This window comes from Myxine glutinosa, chromosome 10, assembly GCF_964187855.1.
Source record: "Myxine glutinosa chromosome 10, kmMyxGlut1.1, whole genome shotgun sequence".
Taxonomy (NCBI): domain Eukaryota; kingdom Metazoa; phylum Chordata; class Myxini; order Myxiniformes; family Myxinidae; genus Myxine; species Myxine glutinosa.
Genome location: NC_136270.1, coordinates 27956215 through 27969567, shown reverse-complemented (window position 1 = coordinate 27969567; position 13353 = coordinate 27956215). Strand labels below are relative to the sequence as shown.

The 13353-nt window shown below is 44.7% G+C and overlaps 1 protein-coding gene across 1 annotated transcript in view; it reads right to left on the bottom strand.

Annotated features, from left to right (window-relative positions):
* LOC137434320 (histone deacetylase 5) overlaps positions 1-13108 on the bottom strand; it is a 280361-nt gene extending 267253 nt beyond the window's left edge. The window contains exons 1-2 of the mRNA XM_078785493.1: positions 12899-13108; positions 5216-5298 (exon numbers count right to left, since the gene is read on the bottom strand). Of these exons, the coding sequence (XP_078641619.1) occupies positions 5216-5237 (22 nt within the window). The 5' untranslated portion in view covers positions 5238-5298; positions 12899-13108. The remainder of the gene's footprint in view (positions 1-5215; positions 5299-12898) is intronic.
* Between the last annotated feature and the right edge of the window lie 245 nt (positions 13109-13353).

Sequence of the window (13353 nt, the reverse complement as noted above, 5' to 3'; positions counted from 1 at the left end):
AGACAAGGAAAATTTCATATTGGCCTGGCTAACAAATCCTGTACAAAATAAAAGATGAAAGGAGGAAAAGCAGAGAGTTGAAGGGGATGGTGGGGGGATGAAGAACACTTGAGCACAGTAGGTAAAGCTGTGAGAAAAACAATTTGAGAGAGGAGTGGTTAGGTGTGGTGCTACAGCCAGGTAAAAGGGAGCATCATGGGAAAGTAAATGGAAAATATTGGGGGGTGGGAATGCTGGGAGACTTGTAAGCAATGTTGAAAGGGGCAGGTGGTTGACACAGCAACAGATATGGTGGGAGAGGAGGACAAAAAAAAAAAAAAAAGAGAGAGGACTTGATAAATGAAATAACTAAATCAGTGGGCATAGGTTTGATTTAAAAAAAAAAAAATTGAGGGAGGGATATTATAAGCAGTGGGTGTAAGAGATGGCTGAATAATCAGTGGGAGACAAGGAGTGGAAGGAGGGGGTTTAAAGAGATGAAGCGCCGGGAGAAAGCAGAATGGACAGAGGGAAGAGGAGTAAGTGTGGGTGGTGTTGGAAAGTAAAACGATTGTGTTACTGGAAACATCCTGGAGTCTCAAAAATGCACCCGGTATGAACGATTACTTACTGAATGAGAGCTCAGTCCACGGGGTTTGTGTTCTTAACTAGCATGCAACGCAAAACTCAATACCCTGAGAAACTGAGAACCACACCATTGAATCCCAGAAAAAGATATGCGAGCTCATTTTGTCACAAAGCAAACAGTGGCAGCAGGAAAGTAAAGCAGGAACTTAACTCCATTCCAACTTTTTAAAAAGTAAAACAAAATAATAATAATAATATGGCCTTGCAAACACCTTCAAGTAAATGAGCTCATGTATCGGCATGGCGATAAAATACAAGGCACTTATCAACTGCTAAATCAAAGGATCCATCAATGAGGATCCATATGGGAGTCGGTGAAGCACAAAAAATAAATAAATAAATAAAACAAACATGCAGATAATCCAACTAAGCTCAAATCACAATTCGACATTTTATTCGTTTTCTTTCAGTCTTGCAACAATCAATTCCTCAACTGTGTCAGCAAACAGATTTATTTACCCAATTTGAACAAGCGATGAAATTACAAGACAAATATACAACCATAAAATTGGGTGGAAAGGTCAATTCAAAATTTCTGGTCATCCGGTGAACCGAGGAGAGGAAATTTCACATCGGTCCTGTAACTTTTGATTTATAGTAACCCCACTGTGTAGCGAATTATTACCGTGTGCATGTGAAGCAAAAAGCGAGATTAAACAATTCGTTCACTTCTGACTGTCTGTCTGTCTCTACAAATGTCAGTTTATGATCGAGGAACAACTTAATTTCAATTGAATGTTATATTTTGCCACGAATCGGAATGTGAAATGAATGAATGAATGAATGAATGATCGTTTTAAGGCCATTTTCTCCGCTAGGGCGGGGGTTAGCCTTGCGGGCCACATGACAATCATGGATCCCTGTTTGAGGCAATGTTTTTATGGCCGGATGCCCTTCCTGACGCCAACCCTTAGTCGCTTCTTACGATGCGCAGGGATATGGCGTACCTATTCTAGGCCGGGGTACACACCGGGATCATTCATCCCAGCAAGCTGGTATGTGAATACCAGCTTGGCGAATGTGAATGGAATGTGAATCGAAATCGGAACCTGGCGAATCGGTATGTGAATCAGAAAAAACTTTTATTTGAGCAATAATTTGGCTCTGAATTTGTCCTGAGGCCTATATCAAACTATATCAAAAAGCATGCACAAAGATAATAATTACCTCCACCACCAAAGATAGACAGAGGTTATGTTTTCACCCCTATGTCTGTCAGTTTGAGCACAATATCTCAAGATGTTTAAGCCAAAAGGATTCAGAAGAAATTTGGTGGAGGTTGGGCATGTGATGTGAGGACAAATTGATTAGATTTTGGTGAAGTTCCGGATTCGGATCTGGCTATTGCAATTTTTAAGTCATTCTTCACCATTGAGAGATGGGGCCAAAAACTATATCAAAACGTTGTGGACAGGATCAGACGGAACATGTTGGACAGGTGGGCATTGATTCGAGTATCAAGTACATTGCACTTTCTTTCATGTTGTTATTATTGTGTATGTGAGAGTTCTTAATACAATTACTTGTTTTGTTCTACAAGTGCATTGGTGTGGTTATACCATGGTTTATTACAACACTCAAGATAACAAATCTTTCTGCCACATTCCCTCTCGAGACTCTGAGGTGCACCTTAACCGGAGTTTAGGGAGGTAATACGTAACAATATATATATATATATATATATATATATATATATATATATATATATATATATATGAATGAAATGAATGAATGGATCGTATTAAGGCCATTTTTCCCCGCTACAGCAGGGGTTAGCCTTGTGAGCCCCATGTCAATCATGGTTTCCTGTTTGAGGCAATGTTTTTATGGCCGGATTCCCTTCCTGACGCCAACCCTTAGTCGCCTCTCACAATGCGCAGGGATACGTGTACCTATTCTAAATCAGGGTAGACACCGGGATCATTCATCCCAGCAAGCTGGTACTCAATTTGCCGACCTCGGAAGGATGACAGGCTGAGTCAACCCCCCCTGGCGTTAATGCAGCAATCCACCGGGATTCGAACTCAGGATCCAAGGATCCCAAGCCTGCGCCCTAACCACTAAGCCAACACCAGGGATAGGGCTAAAACTGATACATAGCACAATATCTCAAAACGTTATGGACTGATTTGGACAAAACTTGGTGGAACGGTTGGGTGTGCAACGATGACGAATTGATTTGATTTCAGTGAAGATCTGGATACAAGAATTTTATTTAATTTGATATAAAGTGATTCTTCACCATTATATAATGGGGCCAAAAACTATATATTTCAAAACGTTGTGGACGAGTTATACCAAAACTATGTGCATGATTTGTTTGCATGACAAGAACAAGCCAATTAGATTTTAGTTCAGGTGCGGATTCAGATTGGGCCTATCAGTGGGATACAAAACGTAAACTGTTTAGCCTAGCAGAGGTATGCTTTCTACCGAGGGCAATTCTAGTTTTTCTCTGTGTGCCTGTGTGGCAGGCAAACAATATTGAAAATTATTTCAAACAGGCATGATTAATTAATGTGACATGTTAAACAAGCATTCTGAGTATTGCGCTGCAATACATGTCCCCTACCGGCAGTCTGTCGTCCGGAAAACTGTTGGGGAAATTACCAAAGTTCAAAGTGCCATAACTTTGTCAAAAATGATCGAAACGTCATGAAGTTCGAACTTGATCTGTAACTTATCATGAGGAAACCATGTACCAAGTTTGAAATCATTAGCATTAAGAGTTTAGGAAAAAAAGTCCGGAAAACTGTTCTTTGCGTGACAGACTGACTGACTGGCTGGCTGACAGACTGAGGGACGGAGTGCAAACCGGTAGGGGACTAATAAGGTGGTGTAATAGACACTGCATCAATGGTGGTAAACTTCTGGAGTTAATTTTTTCTACAACCTTTGAAATATTTATTTTATTTCAATTGAATTACACCAACACTAGAACATACTTCACCTTTTTCCATTTTCAAAACCCTTTCGTTTAGCAATACTTCTACAAAATATTACAGCGTTTTATGTCATCATGACCAGTCAAATTTTCCGCTCGTACACCCCGCCCATATCCTTGTTTCTCACTTATAGCACAGGATAAGATCAGGGCCAGATTTGGGGGAGGACCAATGGGACATTTGTCCAGGGCCCAAACTCCAGGGAACCCATAAAAAAACACATGATGCATTAATTTATTTATAAAGCTCGTATTATTAATATTCTCCTGTTATCTTAAAGTTAGCAGAGCCAAGGAAGTGGTGTATAGGGTCACATCTGCTCTGTAAGGCTGGCAGTTTGATTTTTCCCATCCAGTTTTTGGAAACTTGTGCTAATGTTCCATTAAAATCACTTTATCAATCCAATATCACGATTAAGCTCTATCCGATTATTTAAGATCCATTTATAATCGAATTAGTGTCGAGTTTAATTAAAAGTGTTGAGTATAATCCAATTCAAGGTTGGTGGGCCTACACTATAATGACCGGGGGCTGTTACACTTAAATCCGGCTCTGGGCAAGGTGTTCTATAAACTCTCTAGTTAGCTCCTGTGATTCCGTTATATTAATCTACCTTATCCCTGGTGTTGGGCTAGCGGCTAGGGTGTCAGCTTAGGATCCTAGGATCCTGGGGTTCGAATCCCGGTCGATCGCTGAATTAACGCCAGGGGGGTTGACTCAGCCTGTCATCCTTCAGAGGTCGGCTAATTGAGGACCAGTTCACTGGTAATTCCCTGTTTGTCGTTAAAGGCGGCAAAAAGGGTTGGCGTCAGGAAGGGCGTCAGGAAGGGCATCCGGCCGTAAAAAAAAAAACATTGCTTCAAAAAGGGGACCGAAAAACAACAACAACCACGGTTCCCGAAAAAGGCCAACCCCCGCTTGCGGGGAAAAATGGCCTCTAAAGGTGGTTATTTTTTATAATCTACCTGCTGGTTGCCCGTGCTACGTGGGACAAACTCACACAAAACGAACCCTCAGAAGCAGGTTCCACAAGTAACAAAGCACATTTAAAATGATAAAGGTTAAAGATATTTGTTTGTGTGTCTAGATCATAGGTGTTTACAAGTGGTTCCAACAGTACAGGTGTCTTCAGAAAATGTACAGGAAATGTGTGTGCGCACGTGACACCACAGCACTCCAAGAACTATAGGCCGCTGCGTTTGCACGATTATGGTTTCAGGAATGAAGAATGTTTAACATCGACACAAGTCTGTGCAGCCCAGTAACACAGTTTGGCCACGAGCCCCTGTGTTCTGCAATGGCGTTTGATGAAATTCAAACCGATCGATAGGGGAGGGGGCAATCAACAATTGACCAAACATTTATGAAGTGGACAAGTCGAGCTTTTGTCGCTATGCAAGAAAAATAAAAAGAAAAGGATTAAAATTGAATATCTCAGTAAATAAAAGCCAATCCACTTTTATTCCACCACATTTAGAACAATAAAATAATTAAACCATCAACAAATCAAGTGGAATAAAAGTTGCCATCAGTTTTAATTTACTTCTGAGAAATTCAATCACGGTCATTTTCATCCTTCAAAAACATGCTTAAGTTTTCCCTGATCCAATGGACTTTGCAGTGAACATGTGTGCTGCTCATACCTGGCTGGCCCTGAGAGGTCATGGTGGAGAGTCTGTCTTAGAGCTCCACCTCCACCACCACCACCACCACCACCTCTACGCACCTGCACAGGGCCACAAATGACAAGGACGTTACAACCATCAATCACTTGGGGGCACATCTACATATGTACACACGAGCGGGGTGGGAGGATAAATTGTGAAGAAGCATGAAAATGGGGCAGGAAAGGAGAGAAGGGGGTGGGGAGGAGAATAAAAAGTGGGGGGGGGAGGGGGAATTGGAGAGAAACAATGCACATACACAAATGAGGACAGAAAATAGGTGAAAGAGGTTCCAACACTTTTACAGAGGGGATATTTACATACTACATATGCAAAAATGGCAGAATTGTTGCCGATCTTCCGTCTCCCGCCCCACACGTTCTTATTCTCTCCCCTTCCCCCAACAAACCACACCATTTATAAAATTTCCCCAATTTAAAAGCCATCCCTGCCCTCCTTTCTTCCCTCTTCCAAACCTAAACGACTCGATCTGCATCAGGTTGTCGACAGTTTTTGCATCCCAAAAGCAGTCACTTGGATCATTTTTAAAGCTCAATACTGTATACACATTCCTAGAAGCTTACTCTCAATACTGTACACGCTCCTAAAATAAGAATGTATAACAAAAAATAATTATATTACTGGTGCCATTCATTGACAGGCCGGGCAATGATGTGCTGAAAGCTGCCCAAACCGTGCCACAAACATGCAGACGGGTCTCAAGTCGCTCGCGAAACATCATAACATCACAAACATCCCTTCCACCTATTTCGAGACCGACCTCATTTCCAGTTTCTTATTTTAACTCATTCTCGTGTTGCAACGAACTATTTTTAAACAAAAATGTACAACCGACCCGTTTACACACCTGCGGGCGCCATGATGTGAAACAGCATGCCCGATGCGTGAAAGACAAACAGAATTCCCTTCGCACAACGGTGAAGGATGGTTACGATACATGGATCCAATCAAATGCTAAAAACTTGTACGTATGATTCGGGGCTCGAAGGATTGCTTTGAGGTACAGGCAATGGCATTTCCGCAGGCTGGCCCAGGTTCGAATCCCGACCCAGGTACAACCAGTCATCGACGCATGCGCCGTCCCTCGGACAGACATTCAACCAGAAGATCCGTCTGCCATCACTGACCTTCGGTGGATGATGAAGATGCCACCGACATTCAGGAAGAGCAGAGCAATCGTCTCTGACACCCTGACCGAGTTCCAAAATCCTGAACCGTTAGTTGAAAAATCAGGCCTGGCCACCCGGTCCGTGAAAGACTTGGGCCAAAAACGTTCCTGGTCTCACAAGTTGGCATTTATTGGGATATCGCAAATCATCTTTTTCGCGGAACATTCGGAACGCTTCTCGTACATTTCGTCACAGTGAAAGTGAAATGCATCGGAAACCTCTGGCTAAGAGTCCACGACAAGCGGCTGGGGACATCACCACGTCGAAGCAGGGGGCATTGCCAGGGCTGATTTAAACGGTTGACATTCATCAAAATGCGATTCGAGGAACAACATCAACGGTGGCCAATCTGAAGAAGAAGCATATACTGTTATACTGTACAACGTGCTGGAACGCTGTGCTCCTTTACTCCAGGAAAGCAAGCAGGCAGCCGGATTGGAATACCACCTGCACCAGATCCAAGGGGCATCAATTACTAACCAGCATCCACACAATTACTTGTGCACATAGGTGCAGACAATGTGATACTGTGAATCGCTTTGGTGGCATCAAACATGTGGTATCACGTTCCTGAACCCAATGTAAACCAGAACGGCACTCAGTAGAGAGCAAACCTCCACCTGGTTGGCCGTATCACTCAATGGTGAAGAATCACATAAAAAATTCTACTCGCCGGATCCGGATCTGGATCTTCACCAAAATCGAATTCGTTCTTTCTTGTCACACACACAACCTGTCCAACAAGTTTCGTCCAAATCCGTCAATAACTTTTTGAGATTTCCTGCTATGTATCGTTTTTGGCCCCATCTCCCAATGCTGAAGAATTGCTTTAAAAATAAATAATTCTCATATCCGAATCCATATTCAGATTTTCACCAAAATCTAATCATTTCGTCCTCGTCAGACACAACCTGTCCACCAAGTTTCATCCAAATATTTCCATAACTTTTTGAGATTTCCTGCTATGTATAGTTTTTGGCCCCATCTCCCAATGCTGAAGAATCACTTTAAAAATAAATAATTCCCACATCCGAATCCATATTCAGATTTTCACCAAAATCTAATCATTTCGTCCTCGTCAGACACACAACCTGTCCACCAAGTTTCATCCAAATATTTCCATAACTTTTTGAGATTTCCTGCTATGTATCGTTTTTGGCCCCATCTCCCAATGGTGAAGAATCACTTTAAAAATAAATAATTCTCATATCCGAATCCATATTCAGATTTTCACCAAAATCTAATCATTTCGTCCTCGTCAAACACAACCTGTCCACCAAGTTTCATCCATATATTTCCATAACTTTTTGAGATATCCTGCTATGTATCGTTTTTGGCCCTATCTCCCAATGGTGAAGAACCACATAAAAAATTCTACTCGCCGGATCCGGATCTGGATCTTCACCAAAATCGAATCGATTAGTCCTCGTCACACACACAACCTGTCCAACAAGTTTCTTCCAAATCCGTCAATAAAGTTTTGAGATTTCCTGCTATGTATAGTTTTTGGCCCCATCTCCCAATGCTGAAGAATCACTTTAAAAATAAATAATTCTCATATCCGAATCCATATTCAGATCTTCACCAAAATCTAATCATTTCGTCCTCGTGAGACACACAACCTGTCCACCAAGTTTCATCCATATATTTCCATAACGTTTTGAGATATCCTGCTATGTATCGTTTTTGGCCCTATCTCCCAATGGTGAAGAACCACATAAAAAATTCTACTCGCCGGATCCGGATCTGGATCTTCACCAAAATCGAATCGATTAGTCCTCGTCACACACACAACCTGTCCAACAAGTTTCTTCCAAATCCGTCAATAACGTTTTGAGATTTCCTGCTATGTATAGTTTTTGGCCCCATCTCCCAATACTGAAGAATCACTTTAAAAATAAATAATTCTCATATCCGAATCCATATTCAGATCTTCACCAAAATCTAATCATTTCGTCTTCGTGAGACACACAACCTGTCCACCAAGTTTCATCCATATATTTCCATAACGTTTTGAGATATCCTGCTATGTATCGTTTTTGGCCCTATCTCCCAATGGTGAAGAACCACATAAAAAATTCTACTCGCCGGATCCGGATCTGGATCTTCACCAAAATCGAATCGATTAGTCCTCGTCACACACACAACCTGTCCAACAAGTTTCTTCCAAATCCGTCAATAAAGTTTTGAGATTTCCTGCTATGTATCGTTTTTGGCCCCATCTCCCAATGCTGAAGAATCACTTTAAAAATAAATAATTCTCATATCCGAATCCATATTCAGATCTTCACCAAAATCTAATCATTTCGTCCTCGTGAGACACACAACCTGTCCACCAAGTTTCATCCATATATTTCCATAACGTTTTGAGATATCCTGCTATGTATCGTTTTTGGCCCTATCTCCCAATGGTGAAGAACCACATAAAAAATTCTACTCGCCGGATCCGGATCTGGATCTTCACCAAAATCGAATCGATTAGTCCTCGTCACACACACAACCTGTCCAACAAGTTTCTTCCAAATCCGTCAATAAAGTTTTGAGATTTCCTGCTATGTATAGTTTTTGACCCCATCTCCCAATGCTGAAGAATCACTTTAAAAATAAATAATTCTCATATCCGAATCCATATTTAGATCTTCACCAAAATCTAATCATTTCGTCCTCGTGAGACACACAACCTGTCCACCAAGTTTCATCCAAATATTTCCATAACTTTTTGAGATTTCCTGCTATGTATCGTTTTTGGCCCCATCTCCCAATGGTGAAGAATCGCTTAAAATATTCTAGTAGCCGAATTGGAATACGTATCTTCACCAAAATCTAATCATTTCGTCCTCGTCACATGCACTACATCTCAGCTAAATTTAGTCGGAATCCATCCACAACTTTTTAAAATATTTAGTTCACAAACAAACGGACAGACAGACAGTGGTGAAAACATAACCTCCATCCACCTTTGGTGGCGGAGGTAATAAATAAATAAATAAATAAAAAAAGATAAATAAATAAATATAATTATATTTATTAATAATTAATTATTAAATAATAATAATAAAAAATAATAAATTAGGAGGAGGAGGTAATAAATAAATAAAAATAATTAATCGATTAATAAATTAATTAGGCCAATGCACACGAGCAAGCACGGCATCATCCGAGTCTTCTCCTCATTAAGACCGTAGCTATCCCGGCTCGACTCGGTAGCCGGCCGAGACATCGCTCTCTCCCTACGTGGATCATGGCGGACAGTAACATCAAGTGGTGTCCACAAACAAGGGGCTTCAGGTTCTCTTGGGATCCACCATAAGTGCATACAGACGGCAATAAGCATCGAGTCGGAGCCTTGCACAGGTCTCATTCATTTCCTGCAGGCGAAAACGAACACCATTTGGGGGGGAAACCTTATAACTGGGTCCGGGATTAATAATGTATGAAGGTTATGCAGGGATTACCTTGGAGAAATTACCCCCCAACCCCATTATGGTGGCTGCGTGTAAAAGTAATGACTTGAACGTGTCAGTCGGCGTTTCGAATGAGGATTTGCAATCAGATCTTGGAAACGGCTCTTTTTGAACGGAATCGGTGAAAACTTTACAACTTGAGGAACTCGAATGTCCGCTTTGGGATTCGAACATGAGGCGGTGTATTAGTCGGCGTATTCGTCGGTGAGCGCGGGGCATTGTGTGTTCACGGGATGGCGTGCACTCGACTCGTAAAACCATGGCAACCATCGAGGCTCACTCCCCGAGTGAGCACGGTGACCCACACCCTGAGGGTGTTCGCACAATGACCGAAGCACAACCAGGACTCCATCAAACGGGAATCAACGTCGGGTGAAAACGGCTCCCGGAGCCGAGCGGCCAAGACAAGGGTATGCGCGGGCACCGGAAATCACCACCATGTGGCACGACCACCTACCGCGAGCAGCTAGGACGTGGACAACCAACACACGGCACAACCACCTAGCGCGTGCAGATAGGACGTGGACAACCAACACACGGCACAACCACCGAGCGCGTGCAGATAGGACGTGGACAACCAACACACGGCACAACCACCTAGCGCGTGCAGATAGGACGTGGACAACCAACACACGGCACAACCACCGAGCGCGTGCAGATAGGACGTGGACAACCAACACACGGCACAACCAACTAGCGCGTGCAGATAGGACGTGGACAACCAACACACGGCACAACCACCTAGCGCGTGCAGATAGGACGTGGACAACCAACACACGGCACAACCACCGAGCGCGTGCAGATAGGACATGGACAACCAACACACGGCACAACCACCGAGCGCGTGCAGATAGGACGTGGACAACCAACACACGGCACAACCACCTAGCGCGTGCAGATAGGACGTGGACAACCAACACACGGCACAACCACCGAGCGCGTGCAGATAGGACATGGACAACCAACACACGGCACAACCAACTAGCGCGTGCAGATAGGACATTGACAACCAACACACGGCACAACCACCTAGCGCGTGCAGATAGGACATGGACAACCAACACACGGCACAACCACCTAGCGCGTGCAGATATGACATGGACAACCAACACACGGCACAACCACCTCCGTCCAGCATGACCACCGCGCATATGCATCAATAACCAAGACACGGGACAACCACCTAGCGTGTGCAGATAGGACTACCAACACATGGCACGACCACCACCATCCGGCACGACCACCCAGCATGTGCAGATAGGACAAGGACAACCAACACGTGGCATGACCACCTAGCGCTTTTAGCAAGGACAACCAACGCATGACACGACCACCTAGCATGTGCACCAAAGACAACCAACACATGGTATGACCACCACATGCATCTGCAGCAAGGACAGCCAACACACGGACCAACCACCTCCATCCGGCACGTCCACCTAGCATGTGCAGCAAGAACAACCGACACATGACACGACCACCTACCATGTGCAGCAAGGACAAGCAACACATGGCACGACAACCTAGCCAGCGCAGCAAGGACAACCAACACACGGAACAACCACCTCCATCCGGCACGTCCACCTAGCATGTGCAGCAAGAACAACCAACACATGGCACGACCACCTATCATGTGCAGATAGGACAAGGACAACCAACACCAGGCATGACCACCTAGCACGTATAGCAAGGACAACCAACACTACCACCTAGCATGTGCAGCAAGGACAACACAACCACCTAGCATGTGCAGAAAGGACAACAAACACGTGGCATGTCCACCTAGCATGTGCAGCAAGAACAACCAACACATGACACGACCACCTAGCATGTGCAGCAAGGAAAAGCAACACATGACACGACCACCTAGCATGTGCAGCAAGGAAAAGCAACACATGGCACGACCACCACATGCACATGCATCGTCAACGAACACACGGGACAACCTCCTCCATCCTGCACGACCACCTAGCTTGTGCAGCAAAGACAACCAAGACATGGCACGACCACCACCATCCAGCATGACGACCTAGCATGTGCAGATAGGACAAGGACAACCAACACATTGCATGACCACCTAGCGCGTGTAGCAAGGACAACCAACACCACCACCTGGCATGTGCAGCAAGGACAACCAACACTACCGCCCAGCAAGTGCAGCAAGGACAACCAACACTACCACCTAGCATGTGCAGCAAGGACAACCAACACATGGCATGACCACCTAGCGCATGTAGCAAGGACAACCAACACATGGCACGACCACCTAGCAAGTGCAGCAAGGACAACCAACACTACTGCCCAACAAGTGCAGCAAGGACAACCAACACTACCACCTAGCATGTGCAGCAAGGACAACCAACACTACCACCTAGTATGTGCAGCAAGGACAACCACCACATGCACATGCACATGCACCGACAACCAACACACAGGACAACCACCTCCATTCGGCACGACCACCTAGCGCGTGCAGCAAGGACAACCAACACTTGGCACGACCACCACATGCATGTGCAGCAAAGCCAACCAAACACTCGGGACGACCACCTGGCATATGCATCGACAACCGAAACACGGCACTCGGCACGACCACCACGCTTGGCACCACCACCACACGCCTGGCACGACCACCACGCTTGGCACGATGACCACAACGCTCAAGCATCAACAACGAAAACGGTACGACCACCTAGCCCTGAGCACCCACCGAGCACGTGCACCGACAACCGAAACGGAGCGCGACCTCGGGCGGCACCACCGGCGCAACTTTGTCGATCAAGAGCCGAGATACGAACAAATCGTTTATGGCATTTTGCGAAGGTGCACGCACAGGTCCGCAAGAGGTGCCTGTTAGTGTTTAGTCCCCGCGGTGGGAGAGGCCGGTCGGCGGCGCCATTCATAAGAGTTCTGTGGACACTGTATGTGGGACGCGCATCGTGTCCGCAGCGAGAAAACAATGAAACCGAGACGGAGACAAGGTGGGGGTGAGGGAACGGGACGAGCACCTCAGAAACCAAGCGATCCCCGCGGAACCTCCTCCACCTGATACCGGAAGATCTTCACGTGACGACGTCGTTGTGACCGACGGGAGTCGAGGAAGGAGGGAGGGAGGGACGGGGGGGCTTGCCGGACGCACGGTTTTCCGCTACCTCTCGGCGCGACTAGCCTCCGCCATAGCTCGCGCGCGACGCCGAGACCTGTTATTTAGGGAGCGCGAAGCGTAGCACGTGAGCGGACCTTCAGCCAATGGGAAGCCAGCATGCACTTCTATAAATAGCCTCAACGGGCGGGCATCGCAGCGGGACAGAGCCATGTGATGTCATGACAATACGTGCGCGGGATATATATATATATATATATATATATATATATATATATATATATATATATATATATATATATATATATATATATATATATATATATATATATATATATATATATATATATATATATACAT